This window comes from Ostrinia nubilalis, chromosome 9, assembly GCF_963855985.1.
Source record: "Ostrinia nubilalis chromosome 9, ilOstNubi1.1, whole genome shotgun sequence".
In the NCBI taxonomy this organism is placed as follows: domain Eukaryota; kingdom Metazoa; phylum Arthropoda; class Insecta; order Lepidoptera; family Crambidae; genus Ostrinia; species Ostrinia nubilalis.
The window spans coordinates 4,246,881-4,268,666 of record NC_087096.1 but is presented as its reverse complement, the minus strand read 5'-3'; the positions used below and the strand labels follow the sequence as shown (position 1 = coordinate 4,268,666).

At 36.1% G+C, this 21,786-nt stretch overlaps 2 protein-coding genes and 1 long non-coding RNA gene across 6 annotated transcripts in view; 1 reads left to right on the top strand and 2 right to left on the bottom strand.

Moving 5' to 3' along the window:
• The first annotated feature begins 128 nt into the window (after positions 1-128).
• LOC135074458 (uncharacterized) lies at positions 129-4,007 on the top strand. Of its 3 annotated transcripts, none has more exons than XR_010257848.1 (3): positions 129-184; positions 1,012-1,163; positions 2,610-4,007. It is a non-coding gene; the product is annotated as an uncharacterized LOC135074458 (long non-coding RNA). The 3 variants fall into 3 exon arrangements; XR_010257847.1 differs by lacking the exon at positions 129-184 and adding an exon at positions 208-285; XR_010257846.1 differs by lacking the exon at positions 129-184 and adding an exon at positions 309-386.
• An 810-nt stretch (positions 4,008-4,817) lies between these two features.
• LOC135074455 (uncharacterized) lies at positions 4,818-9,079 on the bottom strand. The gene is given in 1 exon segment (XM_063968750.1): positions 4,818-9,079. A coding segment is annotated over 1 exon segment (1,851 nt). The 5' UTR covers positions 8,940-9,079; the 3' UTR covers positions 4,818-7,088.
• Positions 9,080-10,987: 1,908 nt separating this feature from the next.
• Positions 10,988-21,786, bottom strand: part of LOC135074451 (suppressor of cytokine signaling 2-like) — a 53,822-nt gene continuing 43,023 nt past the window's right edge. Inside the window, exons 1-4 of one of the 2 annotated variants that reach the window (XM_063968745.1) lie at positions 15,947-16,500; positions 14,858-15,138; positions 13,337-13,482; positions 10,988-12,699 (exon numbers count right to left, since the gene is read on the bottom strand). In XM_063968745.1, coding sequence (XP_063824815.1) covers positions 12,369-12,699; positions 13,337-13,482; positions 14,858-15,138; positions 15,947-16,022 — 834 coding nt within the window. In that variant the 5' untranslated portion in view covers positions 16,023-16,500 and the 3' untranslated portion in view covers positions 10,988-12,368. Of the gene's footprint in view, positions 12,700-13,336; positions 13,483-14,857; positions 15,139-15,946; positions 16,501-21,786 lie in introns of those variants that run through there. The other variant, XM_063968746.1, reaches the window with a different exon arrangement.

Sequence of the window (21,786 nt, the reverse complement as noted above, 5' to 3'; positions counted from 1 at the left end):
ATGTGTCAGTCCCAACAGTGGGCAGGGGCTAAGCGCGCACTCGCTGGCATGGTGCAAGACCGGACTCTGGACGCCAGGATCATGTGAGTCATATTCGCATCATGTGTCAGTCCCAACAGTGGGCAGGGGCTAAGCGCGCACTCGCTAGCATGGTGCAAGACCGGACTCTGGACGCCAGGATCATGTGAGTCATATACGCATCATGTGTCAGTCCCAACAGTGGGCAGGGGCTAAGCGCGCACTCACTAGCATGGTGCAAGACCGGACTCTGGACGCCAGGATCATGTGAGTCATATTCGCATCATGTGTCAGTCCCAACAGTGGGCAGGGGCTAAGCGCGCACTCGCTAGCATGGTGCAAGACCGCACGCTGGACGCCAGGATCATGTGAGTCATATACGCATCATGTGTCAGTCCCAACAGTGGGCCTCTGCCTTACCCAGTCTCAGCAGTGGGCAGAGACTAAGCGCGCGCTCACTAGCATGGTGCAAGACCGCACGCTTACCTCACGTTCGAGTTGCCCACGCCCAACAGTGGGCTCACAAGCATCTGTTAAGAACCAAACTTAGCCCTCAGAATGGTCAGACTTAAGTGGTAGTAGGCGGGGCGCATAGCTCGTAAAACTGATGGGCATTAGGATAGAAAATTTCTCAAATGACGACCACAGATCGGGAGATGTAGTATAGATAGGTAGACCTCCAACTCGGTGAACGGACGATATAGTGAAGGCGAACACCTGATGTGGGCAAGACCGGGACTTGTGGAAATCCTTGGAAGAGACCCATTTCTGTCTGCAGTGGATTGAACATCCTTTGGTGGAAACGAAGATACCACAGTGCTTAAAATGATGTGCTTTCCTGTACACACGACAGCAAATCAGGCTACCCATTTTTGTTGCAAACTCGCCCCTATAACAACTGCACAAGAACCCACAGTGGTTACCTTGACGTGCTGTCGTCTGTACATAAAAGTCAGTTCACTTCTTAAACATTGTGTATATCTCTTGTTGCAGCGGGCGCGACTACGACGAGCTAATCGTCGAGTTATTCGACGCAGAAGGCTACAGCGTGGCCGAGCAGTTAGCGGCGCAAGCATTTGTCGATCTGAAGGAGTTCGCCGTGGTGCCCGACTCGCACATCACTACGAGGATCGTGCCTGCTTGAGGCAGGTATCTTATGCAGTCGTAATAATTGGACATTAATGAAAAAATGACATACTTGCTACAAAAGGCCGTAATTCTGAACACTTATCGTCTCACCCGTAAATTCTTGTCATCGGACTTAACGTCATTTAATGCTGTTATGCTTGGCTGAGGCCTGCATAACAGACATAATAACCCATCTTTAAAAAGGTGGAGAAAAAATCAAGAAGTATATAATAATAAAATAAATGTTTATTTTCTCTTCACAAAGGTAACAAAGAATAATGGGTACTACAATATTGTGAATGTTACAATAACAGAACCTTTGCGAGAGACTGGTGTCTAAACTAGGGCCGGTTTTACAATAAAGCAGCTCGTGACTGAAGGAGTTCGTTGTCGCAAACACTGGCATCTAATACAGCTGTATTAGAGACGATTTTTACAATAAAGCGGCACGTGACATGGTCGCACTAAACGAGTTTAAAGTCGCGTACGTCACCATGAAATCGTGACCGCATGAACCAGGTATCTTATCTAGTCGTGATAGGAGCTATTTTTAGAGTTTATATAAGATTTTAAACTTTCGCGTTCTATTTCAACTAAAATAGTAAGACACGGGTCTTAAAGTTACATCATGTACTCACGGCTTGACGTTTCGGCTGCGATGCTGCAGCGGTGATCAACAAGCAGACTGGCGGCTCGCGGCGTCGTCCGTTCGGGCGGGCTTGAAAAACGGTGTCTTACTATTTAATTTTTAGAGTTATTTATCCATGAAAAATATTATTGATGTTTTGTCGACTGTACCTCGTGTGAAGAAGGGAAGTTTGGGAGTTGACGGGGTGCATGCAAGGAGTTATTCTTCGTCACCTCCCTTAAATAAACGCAAAGCTTTTGAGTACCCAAACATAGCTCATGCATGGGTGTAATTTCCATTCGTCAAGGGGTTCTTCATAATGTATGCGATCCGTAGTATCCGTACAGCATTACATCCGCAAACAAAAAGGAAATTAGTAGTAACTGGGTTCGTATCTCGTTCTTTTCGGATCTGCGTTCTTCCAAAAATGTACTCATGCCCCCTTAATCTTTAATCTATATATATAAAAGAAAGTCGTGTTAGTTACACCACTTATAACTCAAGAACGGCTGAACCGATTTAGCTGAAAATTGTCAGGGAGGTAGTTTAGAGCCAGGAGAAGGACATAGGATACTTTTTATCCCGTTATTTATTGCCATTAAGGCGGAACAAAGTTCGCCGGGTCAGCTAGTAATAAATAAACAGTTACATCTAGGATGAACAATGAACACTGGATTAAAATGACATAATTTCCATACTAAATGACAATTTAAGCCAGAGTTCAACTAGGGCGTAACTTTTATTAATAAGGGGGTTGATGTTGATAATATTGCGTGGATAAGGTGGGTTCACGTATGTTGTGATTGTGTTGAAATTGTTTTGTTTTGTTTTTCAGGATCTCATGACACTGATGACTAAGGACCTGCTCTAAAACTTCTTCGCATACATTTATACTGATATTATTACATTCCGATCGATTTTAAGGTATTCGTAAATTTCCTTAAACATAACTCGGGAAATAAATAAATAAAAATCAATTGTTATGTTTTTACTCGAATTGTAAAATTCTCTGTAAAATCACTGATATATTTTTATAAAATTGCTAGAAGCAACACTTTTTGGACAATTCAAACTTGTCTTTATTCATTGAAAGATTATTTGCTTTTGAAGATTTAAAATTGTTGTTATCGATGTCGTAGGCTTACCAATAAGTATTTAGTATTGCTTTATGTGTACGTACAAGGGTTAAGATAATTGTGACGTAATTAACCATTTAAATACTCAAGGCGCCTTTTATTTGCTTGGCAACAGAAGTTTCTGTTTGTTTTAGTAGTTTGATAGACATTATTATGCTTCCATTTATGAGTTACGCGTAAATTGTAATTAGGTTTAGGATATTAAATGGCTATATTAAAATACTGGAAGTCTCATCATCTCATCTCTGAGCGAAACAATAGCCAAAACAGTATTTAGCCTCTTTTTATCATATCAATATCAACTGGAAATAGTGACAAAGTATTCATTAACTAAAACTGTGTTAGAGCAGTTTTAAATCTCATTCATAATAATAGTAGTATAGATGACCCAAGCTGAACTGTCCCACCAAACTCAATGACAGGGGGGCGCTACCATCGTTCAACTATATGGTTTCCAACATGGCAAAAATCGGAACCAGCGATCCGGTATTGACGGTGGCGCCCCACTGTCAATGTCATCGATAGGACAGTTCAGTATTTTGGAACTATAAGCTCAACTGATGTCTATAATTTTTTTTGGCATTGACTGCTTACTGCTATTTGCTTTATAGTTTAAAATATCCAATATGTAAACAGTTTAAGTATTTTGCGCGTGCAATAACTAAATGTCGATGTATAACTTTACTGCATATCTGAATTGTACAATTGTTTGTTATCCTAAATAAAATAAAATAAAATAAATAACATAGCGTCACGTGACTAAACTCCTGTGCCGCTTTTTTTTGTTAATGGCTCTTAACGGGCAATGAGAGTGACAATGGCCTATTTTATCCGAGTGTGTCCATTACATTTTGACTAGAAAGTTGCTGAAATCGCTGGTTGACTTGTGTGAGGTCTAGAGTTTGACAAGATCTGGAAGTGATGTTGTGAAACGGTGTACCTTGAATTGTCCCTTGGACATTGGAGGAAATAGGGTAGAATGATGTGATTGATAGATTTTTTACTTCTTAGCAGATAATGTAATAAAATTGGGTCAGAACAAAGGGAATATTCCAAAACGAATTCACGTATTACCAAATACTAATGTTTCTGAATTATTTACTGTATTATTTTAACCTTAACCCATTCTGTTATAAATGTCATAATAAAACACTATCATAACTACAATGAGTTTCTCCCAAAGGTGTATTTTTAAATAGATTTAGCAGCGAGTATTGATAAAAGAAATTATCGTTTTATTTATATGTGATTTGTCACCTAGTTTTATTTCTTTAGTTTCCTACATGACGTAAGCCAAATTAAGATCAATTATTAAGAATTTATTTTTAAGAATAATACATAAGGTTAGGTTTTGTGATATGTTGACACATTATAGCACATTCTACACAACAATTACGGGTCAGCCAATAGTCACTGAATGTCATGTTATAAAATGTACATTTTGTATTTAAAAAGTTATGTTTATGTATCTCAAAGGTATTTCCAGGCTCATAACATAAGTTTGAAAGTGATATTTTTTGGTCTTGTGTCATACCCGTTCGCGCTAAGTTTGCCGGTCCGTGGAATGCGCGTCCCCTCCCCTAACCGCGACTAAACGCAATTAGTTAGTAAACGCAATTAATGTGTCTTATTTAACGCAAATACACAATTTTTATCAATAATAATAATAAATATTTTAAATATTGTTTGATAAAGTTATAGACGCTTCCCTTCCGAGTGACGTCATATCGCCAGCGGCAAACTTAAAGCGAACGGATAGTAAATATAAACGAAATGTGTTTATATTTTAAGTTCCTAATATTATAGAAACTGTTTCTTTACCATATTACCAACGGTAAACGAGTCAAATAAATATATTGAAGAGAAAACTGCTTTTTAATTCATAGGAAGAACATTGAAACTAATGGTTAATATAATAATAATTTATATTCAAACGAAATTACAATGCAAAATCTAGACCATCGCCCCGTGGTAAGGCACTTCCTCTAATCACATCCATAAACTTTAATATTGTACTGCACTTACAATTAATACAAAAATGTTTTGTAAAGATCAGTGTCAGGTCAGATTGTATCTTTGGATTATCAATAGCGCAGACCAAAACATACAGATAGGATGCATTTATCAAAGTATGTTTATAGTAAAATATCAACTTTGACACTCATGATAAGTACTATTAAAATTGCAGTACAATATTTAAGTATTCACATCCATCCTTACAAAAATCCTACTTAATAGTTTTACATTGTGCATACCTGTGCAGTTTGTCAAACGTTAAAACAATCCAGGTTAAATACATTGGAACCTTCATTTCTAAACTAAAAAATAAAAACTATTCAATGTTTTCTAATGTTCACATTATTGTGAGATTTTTTTGTACAATGCCAAGCATTTAATTTACACCATTTATTATTACATACAATAAGCATTTGATTCACAATTCAGATTTCAACATATTAATTTTATTATTATTTCAAATAACTCCCACAATAAAACATTGATAAGTTCATTATCTTAAAAAAAAACTTTGGATTACAAGTTAGTAAAACTATACCTACTTTAGAAATTACATGATAATAGTATACACTTTATTAGTAAAGTTTAGAAGATAATTAAATAAATATATCGAACTTGAGATTCTAGAGTTGATAGCACACTTAGTTGATATAACCCCTAACTATATTATCTTAAAACTAGTTGATTACACTTTTAACCAGGGTTCGAAAATATCCTTATGATATATATCCGATATACAACGTGTCCCAAAATTCAAGGATAAGCTGGCGCCGCAGGGTGGACATAGTCATGACTGCTTTAGGAAAAATAAGAAAAAAAATCTATCTCAATTATTTTTTAAGTTACACAATAAATTATGAAATTCGTCGAAAATTGACACCCCTTATGATATTTTACATTACCACGACTACAATTTTTCAAATACTTCACTTTTTTTGTTTGTATCGGCAACTTAAGTAATGCTGCTGTCCACCCCAATTCTTAAAACCCTCAGAATCCTTGCAGTTTTTACACAAAAGTTAATCAAAATATGATATTTCCTTAAAATTTTGAACGATTTTTACTTACACTCCACTTTGACTCGTCGATTTGTAAAAAAACAGTATGAACACTACTGCGGCAAGTTTTTTATAAAGTTGACGCAACTATCCAAGATTCCGAAATGGTATAATACTCTAAGAAAACTAGTCGCAAAAAAGATATGCGTACCATTTTTACAAGCATTTCGCTTGTAAGTTGGTATGAGATAAATCTTGCAACTGAATTTAAAACCAGTTCTCCTTAACCAATTGAGCTGAAATTTGGTATACTTGTGTAAGTACGATGACAATGCAATATTATGGTACCATTGAGCTGGATGGAGTATGGAGGTGGCCATAGGAACTCTTAACGAAACGGCGGAATTACATCTAGTTTGGGTTCGTTGGACTTGTCTTTTCGAGCACTTTAGTGCTAGACGATGTTCAGGGTCCTGATGATGAAGTCAAGAGGTGGCAGGAGCTGGCCATAGGAACTCCTAAACGAAACGGCGGAAGCTTATCGAGTTTGGGTTCGTTGGATTTGTCTTTTCGAGCACTTTAGTGCTAGATGATGTCCAGGGTCCTGATGATGAAGTCAATTATAATTTTCAAACAAAGTCAAGCTTGTTTTTAAATAAGTTTTTGTTATTACAACTTTATTTTAAGCTTTTTAGTTGTTTCTCAATCTCATGGCCTAAGTGCTCGGGAAGACAAATCCAACGAACCCAAACTCGATAAGCTTCCGCCGTTTCGTTTAGGAGTTCCTATGGCCAGCTCCTGCCACCTCTTGACTTCATCATCAGGACCCTGAACATCATCTAGCACTAAAGTGCTCGAAAAGACAAGTCCAACGAACCCAAACTAGATGTAATTCCTTTGTTGTATATCATAAATATCGGATATTTTCGAACCCTGCTTTTAACATTGAACACTTTAGGCGAGTGAAAATGGATATAATAAACTTTTATCAATTAGTAATGCATGAATGATAAACTATAACATAGATTATACATTTATTAGTAATTCACCGAATGACTAGACCTAGCTTTTAGGCTACATATTACAGCACATTAGCAAAGTTTGGCATATTTGAAACCTAAAGCTCACTAAATTTAAATATGGAGTGAAAATCTGCCTAAAACTTTAATTATCAGCAACAAACAGTTTTGGCAATTCAGATTCTAACCGGATGACTCTCACGATTGACGTTAATCGCCAATTATCATATGGGTTTGGGGTGTTCTTTGGAGAATATGACTCAGGAGGAGAAAAGGTACTGTAGTAGGAAATCAGTTCATGAGACTGATCACCATCCAAATCTGCAATCATCAAAGACTTTTCCTGATACTCCAAGTCTGGTTGGCATAGAGGTAAAGGTGCGTTTGTGTCTACCGGCCCACGGACACATATTTGCACGATGTCAGTCTGACTGACATTCACATTATGAGTCTGCATTTTGTCAAATGAGACCAACACTATCCTCTCTGATATTTCATGAACAGTGAAATTAGTATACTTTATGAATGAAGCAATAGAAGCTACATCTATATTGGACTTGTAATAAAATACATCATTGTAGTTCTTTGGGCTCTGATTTTGTACATTGTATCGTACTTCATCGAGTTTTTGCACACCTTTAGCATGGTGTGCGCTGTTCCACTGTCATAATTTTAGTACAAAGCCTCGTATTGAGTTTGCAAAAGCAAAAGAGCTAGGCCTCATGGCATAAACATGGCCAGCAGTGTACTCCCAGCTGGCATTTGTTGTGCCATTTCTTTCCAGAATCAGTTTCAAGTTGACCCTGCATGAATTTGGGCACTCCCCAGAGTTTTCAACAATCAACTGTCCTGGACCATTGGTGAATGTCTCCCGTGTGTTCCCTATATTCCTCTTGAGACTCAGGTTTATTGGCTTACTGACAGAAGTTCTGGATGCTGTATAATTTGTTGATTTGTCAAGTTTCAAGAGTTTTCTATACAGATTTGGATAAGATATAACTCTTACGGCTTCTGTTGTTCCATTTTTGCAGATGTATGTAATTGTGTCTGACTCAGTAAGTAATTTGACTGATAAACAATCATTTATAGACATGGGTTCACCAATTATGTTTCCAGTGGCACCAGATACAATCAACAAAGAATTATGGTTTGTGTTTGGGAGTACTGTTGCTACGGTCAACAGATCACTAACTTTGTCTTTGTCCATATCTTTCAATAGAATGGGGAAATCAATTGCTGCAATATTCAGTGTCTGTCCATGTTTGTGGATATTCCAGTAATAAGTTCCAGATAAGGGATTTAGAGCAGCGAGCATACCTTCTGACCCTGAAACTATACAGTCCTTCTGGTTGTCTCTGCTCACATCAATCAGGTGGCAGTTGATTTCAGTTGGGATCCTATTGTCTCTAGTGTACCAGCCCACCTTGCCAGAGTTCCCAACGATTAATAGCACACCATTTACATTGTCGTGTTGGTAATTAGATTTCTCGTCTTTCATATGATTTCCTCTGTAGATGAATATCAGGTTTTTCGTGTTTGGTATAGCCCCCTCTACAACTTGGACGGCACCCGACAACTCTATTTCGTCGTACGGAAGCTCCCAGCTAGTTGTTTTGTCGTGCCACTCATTGACGCAGCTACCGACCTCGGAACAAGGTATCCCCCATAAGAAAACGACCACAGTTAGCAAGCACACCACGATCGAGGTGATGAAGGCGCATAGACGCGGGAAAGACATCCTGTTGGACACATCAGACTGCAGGAAGCTCACGTTATCCATCGTACTTTCGACTGTATTCATATTGGTGTTAAACTCGTCCATGTCACTCAAACTGTAGTTCTTAGACGATTGTAAACCACTGTTGAAGTCCAAATTGTTGCAACTATCAGTAGCTTTGATGTGAACAGCATTATCCAGCTTGTCGTCTTCAGATTCAGAGTCCGACAGTATCTGCTTCAGTGGCGCGTAGTTACCGCCGTTCCCATTTGCGGACATGGCGTTTTTAGTGGCAACCATCTAATTATCTTACATCTTTTACGATTATTAATATTAATGAGTCAAAATACGATCTAATAATGAAATAGTACTACAACAAAATAAAATCAATAAAGTCGCACACAAATCGGCAGATGCACCACAGAGCACAGAACGAGAAAGAAATCAGCTTTTGACAGCTGTCATAATTATGTCATATTTTTTTGTTTAGGGATGTACATCATCATTGTTCAGTTATATTAATTGAAATATCGATATCAATACATGATATTTGATGATATCGTATATAATAATATTCTAGTCATAGTCATAAATTAGTAATTATGAACTGTTTTTTTTACTTCATTAACATCAAGAGAGACATTTTAAATGACCTCGCCGAACTCGAGTATAAAAATAGTCTACCTGCTGTATTATAATAATTTATAAGTATGATTTGAGCTTATTTACGTGAATTATTATTACTTTGTCGACCGTTTGGTGTAGTGGTTCAGAACGGACTACTATGCCGAGAGGTCCCGGGTTCAATTTATTATTATTATTTTTATTACATTCGTCGCGAAGGGGTGCTTGTTCCCAACGGCCTCATCTACCGTTCTGGGACTTTGGGCGCATTTCCAAATGCGTGGAGACGCGCGTGAGTTTCAGCATGGGCATTTATATTCTCTTGGAATCATAACGTATGGCAACATTATTCATACTTAATTAATTATTCCTATAGTTTCAACATCATTTTGTTTCTTTTATTTATATGTTAATTAAATAAAATTTAAATCGATTAAATTATTACAATTGAGAATGTTACTAGGTATGCAAAATCACTTGAAACCTTTTTAAGCTTTTACATACAAATACATTTGTTTTTATTTCATTCAAAAATACCAAGTAGTTATGATTTTATAGGCATTCAAAGTTCGCTTAAATATCCAGTCCCGCCAACGGTCACGTGACCCCGCGTGACGTACATTCACAGCGTACGCTCACTAGAAAACGGATATAAACATACTTGAATACATTTTTTTTTGTAAATACATACATATTATACATATTAATACCTAGACCCATCACAGAAATCAAAATTGAACCAAACCCAAACTTGACGTTTTATTGCGAAGTACCTTCCAGCTCTATCATCAGACCCTGATTACTATATAGAATTGAAGTACTCGTCAATACAAAACGAACGAGCCCAAACTCGATGGAGTTAAGTCGTTTTATTATGGAGTTCCTATGGCCACCTTCCAACTCCATCATCAGATCAGCTCTATGTCATCATAATATTGCATGGTCATCCAAATTACTTGTGTATGCGAAATTTCAGCTTAATTGGTTGTCCAGAAGTGGGTCTAATTTTAGCTTGCAAGATTCCACCCATACAAATTTGAGCCAGTCGCTGTATTATGACGTCACGCGCATAAAATGGCGGGCCGGCCGCCGCCCGCACCTTTAAAATTCAATATCTTGGAAACTAATTGACGTATCGAAATAATTCTTTCACGTGTATTTTTTATTTTTAACAGAGAATACAGAAAGCTAAAAAACAAAATTAGTGAACATTCTTCATTGAATGATACGAAAGATTTAATTGAATACTAATATTCTACATCCCTATTGAGGAAGAAGGGGCAAAGGCGTTGGTCTCAAAATGCCTACGAACTGCTACGCACAGACTATCTTCAGCTAAAGTTCCGCCAAGATTATTTTCGTATTTATTAAAAGCTTAGAATAAAAGACTCCTACTTACTAGTATTTACAACCCAGTCGAGATTACTGTGCACCACGCTACGCGTTCGTACCAAAGCGTCGATGTGACGTCACATCGCCAGGTGCGCAGTTAACTCGACTGGATTGTCAGTGTTATTAGCGCAATCGTACGAATGAAAAAATAATGATTACCCAAAATCCTCTTTTTTTTATTTGGCTTACTTGTTGAACTTTAAAATCTTCACACAACTTTGCCTCGTTAGTCGTTTTCATATTCTATGGTTCATTCTTATAAAATTAACTTCATTAAAATAGATGCAAAGGACGAAAATAAAATGCGTATATTTTTAGGCAGAATGTATATTTTGTTTTTTGTATTGTATGTATATAAATTATTTGCAGTTCATTGATACATTAGTCTACAAACATTTAAACACAAGAATTCACCTATTATGTCACACTTATTTAATTGGTGCTTTCCCCTTACAAAATGGTATAAAAATAAATTTGTTTCACAAAGTAAATAATGTACCTATACATTTATGAAGACAGGAGACATGACACAAAACTATTTTCGAGGCTGATTTTAAATTAACATAAAACACCAGCAATTCCAATTATTTAATAATTCGCTAATAGATTATAGTTTATCCAATCATCTAGGTATATACCATGAAACTACATTCTAATTGAGATTATTTAAGGTACAATTATTAAGTTTACCTTACATTAGTGAATATCACTAGCCGATTCTTCACCATTCTATATTATTGTTACATCATTACATACACCAAAGAACCATTATATGGTTAACAATTTTTGCGACAGCTATTCAACTAAACTAATTATAATTAAGAAATAAATAGAAAACAAAAACAAGAAATATTTACATGGTCAGCCTCAAAAATACATCAATATATCCCTATGGTCAATTACATGGTTGTTATATTCATTGATGGCACTTGGTATAAGTATAAATTAAAAGAATTTACATACTTTACATGGGTGCCTGGGAACTTGAAGTGGTGGTGAATGAATCAGAAGACTTAATAGAAATATAGGAACAAAGATAAAATAGCTTGTCACATATCTGTGAATGGATAACCCTAATGCTTAATCGAGAAATAAATAAAATAAAAATATAACTCTATAAAATATTGTGATGATTTCTTAAGACAATGGACAAGATAGGCATTAGTGAACATTTTACTAACATAATAATATCAGGAGGGGCGCTCGTCCGCTCAGTCGTTTATACAGCCGATATAAGTCCTGGATATAATGAAATATAATTCAATTTTTAACATGGAAATGAAACACAAGGATCCTGTCATGCTCCAAATCAACTAAATCTTAGAATCGGCCAGCTCATATGAACGACTGGAAAGACGAGCACCAATAGAGAAGACATTGTCACAGCGGACATTCAACGAATCAGTCTTGCAATATTTTCACAAAACATCTCTATATACAGACACAGAGTTGACTTAACAAAAATAATCTGCGTAAACATTCCACTAAATACCGTAGTTGAGTCCCATATTGAATACTTACGAATAATACAGTTATAATTTAAACTATTCATAAATTAATTCGTTAGTCGGTAGTGAAAGGAGCCGGCCCTTCGCACTAGCATCCGGTGCTAGCGTACTATACAATTTGTACAAATTAAATACAGTATTATGATCGCTACAGTTCTAGTATTGACTAAATAAATAATACAGATCAGATCGAGTAGGGGTACTCGCCGAGATAGTCTATAAGAGCGGAGGGGAGAGGGAGCAGTCTGTGTTTGGGTGCGCACCAGAGTTTGGGTTGGAGTGGGTTGGAGTCCAGGGCCTTATGGAGGGCAAGGCGGGCAGCGTGGAGGAGGGTGGGGGGGCTGGAGCGAAGGGGGCTGGTGAGAAGCACGGGGGAATGTGGGCAGCCGTCGCGGTCCACCCACATGGTGCCAGCGCCGCTGGAGCGCTCGCCGGCGCGCGTGTAATGCTGCACTAGCTCAACTACGCATCGGAACCGCGGCATGTACTTCGCTAACACCAGGTCGCAGTCTAACCTGGAAAGGAAAGGAGCTATGAGTGATGGCCACGAAATTAGATTCACTATGCTAAAGGCTGGGTTGCACCATCTTAGGCTTGATTTCCTTTTAGGCTGACATCGGTGACCGACGTCAGCGGCGTGCACGATTACACACTAGTTCTATCTAATCATCTGCCGCTGACGACGGCGTTGCAGTGCGGTGCTTCATAGAACATTGTGTTTATTCGTACGCTCGACCGATGTACGCGACCGACGTCAGAGTAGGAGGAAATCAAGCCTTACTTTAACTTTGACAAACGTCCAAAATCTGTCAAACTCCATACAAAAAGCACCGGTTAATGTTACGGTTAAAATAAGGTGGTACAACGCAGCCTAAGAACCTAGTGTAGAACAGTAAACGATCGCGAAACTGCCTTTAATAAACCTAGGTATAGAGAAAGTTTATAGATAATGAAATCCAGGCCTGAAATTAATAGATTTTTTAAAGAATAACTAATTTATCAAAGATTTTTATCATTATTAACATCATTTAATTCAGCTAGATGATAGATCATAAAATTAGGTATTTGATTGAGAAACATGAAATCAATTTGATTCAATTTAATTGCAACAAAAATCTAAGCCTAAAAAAGTAAAGAATACAAAAATCTTACCTAAAGAACCCTTGCTCAAAGTGTAACCGGACAGACGTGGGCCCTCGGTCTGTCTGGACTGATAGTGAGAATATGAAATTGCTGTCCCCGGAGTTTCTGAGCAGGAACGCTCCTATACTGGCTTCTTTTAATAAACTACGTGCACCCTGTAAAGAAGGAAAACAACATTTTAAAGATATACTTGTCCACAACATTAATCAGATACCATACGTTGACTGATAAAGAATTTAACTTTTTTATTTATTTATAGATTTATAGAGAACTAGCTTTCCGCCCGCGGCTTCGCCCGCGTGGAATTTTGTCTGTCACAGAAAAACTTTATCGCGCGCGTCCCTGTTTCAAAAACCGGGATAAAAACTATCCTATGTTCTTTCCCGGGACTCAAACTATCTCTATGCCAAATTTCATCAAAATCGGTTGTGAGGTTTAAGCGGGAAAGCGTAACAGACAGACAGACAGACAGAGTTACTTTCGCATTTATAATATTAGTTGGGATTTCATTATGAAAAAGTTTATATTATTTTAGCTCAAAATAATGTCTGTTACTTATTTTAACTGGGCATTATGTAAGCGGACGTTCCCATTGATATCAAAATTATCATGAATGTTATAATCCCAACTAATCCCAACTAATATTATAAATGCGAAAGTAACTCTGTCTGTCTGTCTGTCTGTCTGTCTGTCTGTCTGTCTGTCTGTCTGTCTGTCTGTCTGTTACGCTTTCCCGCTTAAACCTCGCAACCGATTTTGATGAAATTTGGCATAAAGATAGTTTGAGTCCCGGGAAAGAACATAGGATAGTTTTTATCCCGGTTTTTGAAACAGGGACGCGCGCGATAAAGTTTTTCTGTGACAGACAAAATTCCACGCGGGCGAAGCCGCGGGCGGAAATTAATTATATTATTCATACAGTTTCAAAAAGATAAATCATACACAATTAGCAACAGGCTGTGCTATGGTATAATTGGTTTCGCCAATAATATCACGGATGTCCTGATAATGTCACCTTCGCCTTGCTATTTATATTTAGAGTGACATTCAGAATGAGATAAGTTACATTATGGCAGTCTTGTCATACTGATAACAATTTAATTTATATTATTTTTTATATCTTTTCATGTTTATTATTGTACGCCAATGGATAAAAACTCTGGCAGCACCACATTTTTGAGCATTGTGTATTATTTTGGTTCATAGTGTATTCAAGACTTTACACATTCATATGAGTAGAAGTATTCCGAGCGTTTGATAGATGGCGCCACCAGTCAGTCAGTGGAACTACTTTGTTCAATCAATTTTCAGTGATTTACAGTAGAAATGATATTAATAGTGATTTTTTTAGGAAACTACATTATCATTTGTTAGTTAATGACTCATTTCTTAGTTCATAATGCAATTACCAAAATTAGTGGTAGTATTTAATTGACAATCCACATAATGCCCCTAGTACTTATCTTATCACTAATAATTAAAGCAATATCACCAATATTTAGAAAAGAATATTAAAAGAAATCAACTCACCTGCCAATCTAAATTCCCGTAGTACCACCCTGATAACCGTAACGCTTTGTACGTGTCTCCTAATCTTGCTCTTAAACTGTCGTCGTATGGCGGTAGAGGGGTGCAGTACGGTGTGAAATATGTTGGTGGGAAGAGGAACGGTGATGCGACGTGCATCTGTGGCGTTGGGGGGGCCTGCCGCTTGCCAGGGCACGCTGCCAGGGACACGCGGAGCTCGTGCCTGCAGTTTGGGCATGCTCCCGACCAGCTGCCGATTGGTACACCGACTTCCACGCATGCATCTGTAAAGAAGAAAGAAACGGTTATTCGTTTTGTTACAAAATGTAATAGATTAAAGAGAAATGTATATGGATTACACATATGAAACTACACAGCATATAAAATAAGGGAAAAAGATTTACTGTCTCTTTTAAGTAAAGGGAAATATTGAATAATTTCAGTTGCATAAAAATGGTAAGTGGACCACAAAGCAGTTTGCTAATTTGATTAAATAACTAAACATTTTCAATGTTGGGTACAATGACTTTAACAAGAAATTTTAAAATAATATAACTTTTTGACTCAAACTTTACTTAAGTTTGAGTTAATTATACTAAAAACTGTCATGTTTAATTTGATTCCTAGAATATTAAATTAACCTTTAAAAACTTGCAACATCATGACTCTGCACTCAGTAACCAGTTTTAATTAAATTCGCCAATTGCAGTAGTGGTAAAATATGCATATAAAATTTTCACAGCGTAATAAATAATGAAAGCAGTATCATTATGAGAAACACTTTACGTACATATTTATCCTCTGTTATCAGACCAACTAAAATTAGATTCAGACCGCTGATAGCGAAAACGCAAAATAATGCTAATGAATCAACCATTAATGTTTTACTGAGAAAAAGAGAAACTACTGCATTATGTTTGTATGTGTACAGAACTACAGATACTTGAACAAAAAAGTTGTTAATTACTCGAAATCTATTAAAAATACTATAAAGTGATCATAGGTGAGTATTTACAGCCTAGATTTTGCTTTTAAACAGAGAACAAACAAGTTTAAAACTCTTTATAAAGTTTGCATAACCTCGAAACTTACTCGGTACATGTAACCTCGCCGCTAAAGTCATATTCAACGAATTAATTCTGCTGTTTGTCCTTTCTATCACACACATTTGTTGTTCACTCTTTGGTGGACGTAATGCTGATCCACCCGCCTCGTTTCTAGAGGCCACGATATAAATAATCCTTCCACAACACTCTTCCACTAGTGTACTTATCCATTAAATTATACACACGCCATGTATCACCAATCAAAAATTATCGAAGAACTTTTATACGTTGCAATTAAATTATGACTCAAAATACCCTTGAAGAGTTAGTAATGCTGTATTTACAAATAAACCACGAATTTCCAGGAATGTCACAAACACATGAACTGTCAGATATGAACACTGCACCGTAATGATGGGAATTCACTAGAACTTCACTAATATTATAGATGTAACGTGATATTTTTAGTGTTCTTTTTTGTAAATAGTTTTGTCACGTAAAAGTTACTTTGCTTGTTGTGCGTACTGTTTTAGCTGCGAAACGACTGTTCGCTGTCAGCGCGACGCCACAATTACTTGTGTGGCGCGGCTCGGCTGCCGCTGCCGTGCGTGCCTGCCGCGACTTCACTCACACAGAGAAGAGGGGGCGCACTCACACAATGAGCGGGGACACGAGCGCGCGGGCGATACAAAACTCGAACGTTCAACTTCTGAGAAATTCATTCACAATAATCACTAGTTATCTAGCCATTCGCTTTCTTCATTGTATTTGTTATAGCTAAATAGCGTATATACCGATTCTTTGGAAAATATCATACTAAATAATAACTTAAAAATATTTTAGATGGTATTTTTATGTTTAACTCCTAATAATACCTACATTCTTTTTTGTAAAAACCACAGCACCTTTTCAAAATAAATAATTATAACACTGCCAAAATTCAAATTAAAAAGATTCTCTAATAAAATTAAGGTGTCATAGTCAAGATTCTCATAATACTTTTGTATTAAATAAGTTTGTGCGTTGAACAAAATTTTGATTCTTAGTACTTTGGGCGCCTAGGTTATACCAAGAATCTAAACGTATAACCCGGTTACTTGAGCGAACACACGTCGATGCGTGTAGCTGTAGTCACGCACATCACAATAAGTACTCAATGCTTACGTCGTGTGTCGCTTGATTATCCAAAAAATAAACATAATAATAATTTAATTAGTACTGAAAATGAGCAAGCCAATTTTATGTCTTTCAATGGTTCACATAAACTAACGAATATGACTTACATTCCATCACTCCAGTCATTATTTTTACTTTACTATAGTATAGGTAGGTAGGCGATTAATTACATAGTACCTACATAAATAATTATTGATTTATTAGTAAGTAGTAGATAAAAAACTTGATTACTTTACTTAGTCATTAACGTAATTCTAGATGTTAACATTAAAAATGATTCATTTACGCTTTCGTTCGTATATTTCGACTATTTTTGTTAGTAAAAGACAATCAAAGTGTTATGAATTAATTTCCAGTTATTCCATACTATTATGAAGCGAATTCATAGCTTGAATTTCTAATGTACATTTTTTCTTCTATTAAAAACAAATTCTGAATATAACCCCAGGTGTTCGATTCGCATTCGAGTGCGGCATGCGAGAGCGAGTTCCCCGTAGTGCGATTATATTCGGCGTTCTTGGAATCCCATACCTGCGTCCGTGCAGCTTTCACAACCATCTGCCGGCTGTCATTGGCGCACACTCCTGGTACGCAGCTGCGTGCGCGGTTTGTGTGAATAGTTCCCCAACGAAACGTTATGACATGATTTAGGTAATTATGATCACATTGTCAAAATAATTAAAATGTGACTTATTTAAGAAATTAAGTACTAGTTGGCAGTCGGAGTCACTATAACTAACAACTAGATTAATTTATCATTGATAACCCAAATAAAAAATATCTCAAAATATCAGCAATGAATAAATACTTGTCACAGTTCTTTAGCCCCTCCCTAAACTATCACAAAATGACGTCTTGTGAAAAAGTCAAATAATCATCTTTAATTAAAGGACATTATTTTAATATTATCATCTCTAAATTTACAATTTAATGTTTTTTATATTTGTAAAAATTATTAATTACTATTGAGAATTTTACTATAGGTACCTAATATAATTATATCTTTTGATATTTTCGTTATTACTTAACCGGAAATCCGATAAGGTGAAAAAAAACTATTAAGTTTAATTTTCACAAATAATATCGTTTTAGAAATCTTAATACCTATTCGTTATTATTCTTAAGTCTGTGGTTGTCGCTTGTTCGCCGTAGTGAAATCGATGTTTTAGAAAGGTCGCAACTCGCAATCCCACCGATTCGCGGTAAACCAACGAAACGAAACCAGTTTCAATTCTACAATGCATACCGTTTATTCTCGGTACTACTTCCGAAATGAGCGCGAGCAAACACTAATGTAGAAAGCATTTCCAATGAGGGCTAAGTGATACTAAGAATTGGGAGTGGTTTACGAAACTAAATAACCAAATTCGACCGAGTGGGTTGCTGGTAGTTCAATTTCAAAGTGTAAAAGCGCTTTTTTAAAGCCTAAGTATTTGCAAAAATAAATGAATTTTATTAATTTTTATTTTAATTTTACTGTACACAAGTACCTATGTGTTTGCTAATTTTAACACTAATTACATAGAGTTATTAACCTCTATGACTAATTACGAACATAATATCGTTGCTTTTTTACGCTAAGATACGAGTACCTATAATTAGGAGGTATAGGTACTAGAGCAGGTTTCGTAAGTGAGATTAATGTAAAAATAATCCCCAAAGCAACTGCAGCTATTTCAGAAAAACACATTATTTTAAATAATAAGCTTATGAAAGAATAAGTATTACCTACATACTTACTACTTTAAATTTTTGAAGGATGATTTTTTAAAGGGTGATTCAAGATCAGTCCATTTTGCATTTAGCAGTGGACTAGTGGGTACCTACCTATCATTCAACTTTTCAGAAAAACATGCGATAGTTAAAAATATTTCCGAAACTTTTAGATGCTCTGCTAGCGAGTAGGTAGGCTACTAAAATAAAATTTTGAGAAACAAAACAACAGCGAGTTTAAACGGAATTTGACTAAATAATCTTGATGCTTTATACAAAATGTTTTTTTAACAATGGCGTCTGTTTTAACAGCTGTTGTTGGCCGCAAATTGTTAAAGTAAAGTAGCTGCAAACAATTTAGATACTGTTAAAATGGTATTTTAAATAAGTTACAATAATATAAGTTGTAGACTTTAATTATTTAATGTGTATTTAGTCTATTATGGATTCAAAACCCTCGAATTAAAATAAGTTACTTTATATTGTGGTTTTATCTGTAACTAAAAAAATAGGGTAAGTGCGCTAGTTTTCGTCCAATTATCGGAGTTGCCAACTTTGTGATGCGAAATGAATATCTTAAAATACCCTTACTCATATGTATCATATGTCATTTTAGTCCTTATATAGTCTACTTTACGTTAATGTTATGTGACAATAAGTAAATACCACGGGTTTTTTTATAAAAAATATTTTATGCAAAAGAGGCGATTTCACTAGTTTTCGTCCAAAAAAATCAGTTTTCGTCCTAGTGTACGCTAGTTTTCGACCACTGTGTAGAAAAAAGGGTGCAGTTGAATTATTAACTTAAAACCAATTCTACAATACAGTAACTATGGATTGTGGTATATCATTTGAAAGGTAATTTAGTTAGCTTTCAAATGATATCAAAAAGATTTAAATAAGTTTCTTACCTAAATTTAGGAAAATATTTCAATAGGTCGAAGGACAAATGGACGAAAACTAATCTACAGGAATAGCTAATTTTGGTTTTCGTCCACCCCAGTGCTTGCTCATGACGTCATGGACGAAAACAAAACAACGTTTAAAGCTGTTTTTTGTTTTCGTCCACATCTTTTTAACGGTTTTTATGGGTTTATCACTGTTAAAAAGTGGACGTAAACTAAAATGTTTAATGTAATAGCAATAAAGATCATATTGGAAGAAAAAACATAGTATTTTGTAGGTCCATTGAAGTAAAATGATTATCAAAAATATTAACTAGGTGTCAGGGTTTCCGTCCACGTAGACGAAAACCAAAATCTTGCAAAATTGTTATGCTAGTATTAGTCCACTTAATTATCTAAGATTTCTATACAAAAGCTTTAATAAACCCTTAAAATAGTGTTGATTATGCTAATAATTAGACATACGTGCCAAAAACATTACGTAAAGTAGCTAAAACAGTAATTAAACATACCATGTAAGTTCCCTACCGGCACGTTTTTTTTCTAACTTGACGACGTTTTCCATTCACCTGTGTGCAGCAGCAACTTCCGTAGATTTTTTTGGAGTTATTACTTGTCAAATTACATTTTCATGCAGGCAGAACTGTTACTTAGGTATTATAGATTGTAACAAGTCCAAACTTGCACGGAAAGTTAGGTTTGTATTCTAATTTTCCGTATTTGTTTGTGGCAAGTCGGTCAAATGGACGAAAACAGGAGCTGGACGGAAAACCGGCGCAATTACCCTACTTTGAGCCAAGTCCAAGTGTAGCAACGTTATTGGGTATCGTTGGTTTGTAGACTTTAAGCTCTAAAATGGACTTAAGTGCTAATTACAAACTGTGTTGCAAAATAATTTCTAAGTAGGTACGATGTGTCACTGCCCCAGTGGCTCGCGTCGGCGCGTGAGTCGTCGATAAATGAATTATCGCGAATGGCGCTTCACAGAAATCGCAATCACCGATAGTGTGACGCGTTGATATGTGAGAATTAGAACTTAACGAATTTACATTGAAACTGAAAAATAGGCAAGTCTTAAGTAGGTAGTTAAAGTTTAATTTTATATTAGGTATTTATCAGTCGTGTCTAGCTTGCTACTTTATCTAAGTCGTACCTACTTAGATAGTATCCGTAAAAATGTTATCGAAAGTGACATTACAATGCATTTGCATATCTACAAATTGCAGGAACCAGTACATAATAACCACTTACGTACCTACACGTACATAATTACCTGCTAAAATTACAATACCCTACCTACCTCCTTTCTTTATCAAAGCTGATGACTCTTTTTGACCTCAGTAACCTCAGTTCGACAAAGTCAAATTGCCTTGACTATTTTACATAAGTAAGTAGGTACGAGTAGTTATCGGGAAATTTTAAAGCTAACACTTTGAAATTTAAATCATGTTTACCATTGTTTTTTTACTTGATACAGCCACTAGCTACTATTGTATTAATTTCATTTAGTGTTTAAAAAATCCAAGTTGTAAATTCGACTGTACCGTTAAAAAAGCACATTTTACAATGCATCGTAGCTGTCAGTCATATTTAATAATTTTCCAAGTACACGCGTTAATAAGTAACAATTATTTTCAGTACCTAGAACAATAATTTCAACGCGGGCGCAGATATCTGAGAAATAGCGAATAGAGAGTTATTCTCGGAAAGATACCGTCACTCCGAGGAGTAGCGCGAAAACCGACCAACTCAGACTTTGTGGTGTCATTTTTTACATTCATGCTAAAGGCACATGGGATTTTTTGCCATAAAAATAATAAATGTGGAGCTTTGAATTTTTTTTATTTGCATTAATGCACGTCATACTAAGATTATGATAACATTACTATGAAATCGTAAATATTACAGTTGTAGGCATCTGCTTAAATCGGCACATATTAGATAATGTGCCGATATCAGTATTGTACCTTTTTTAAGAGCTGTCATGGGTAATACCAACTTGGATAACCAAATGCAAAATATTTATTGCAAAATGTAGGCAGGTTATGAGAGATAATAGAGATTTCAGGGATTTACCGGCAACAAAATAAAT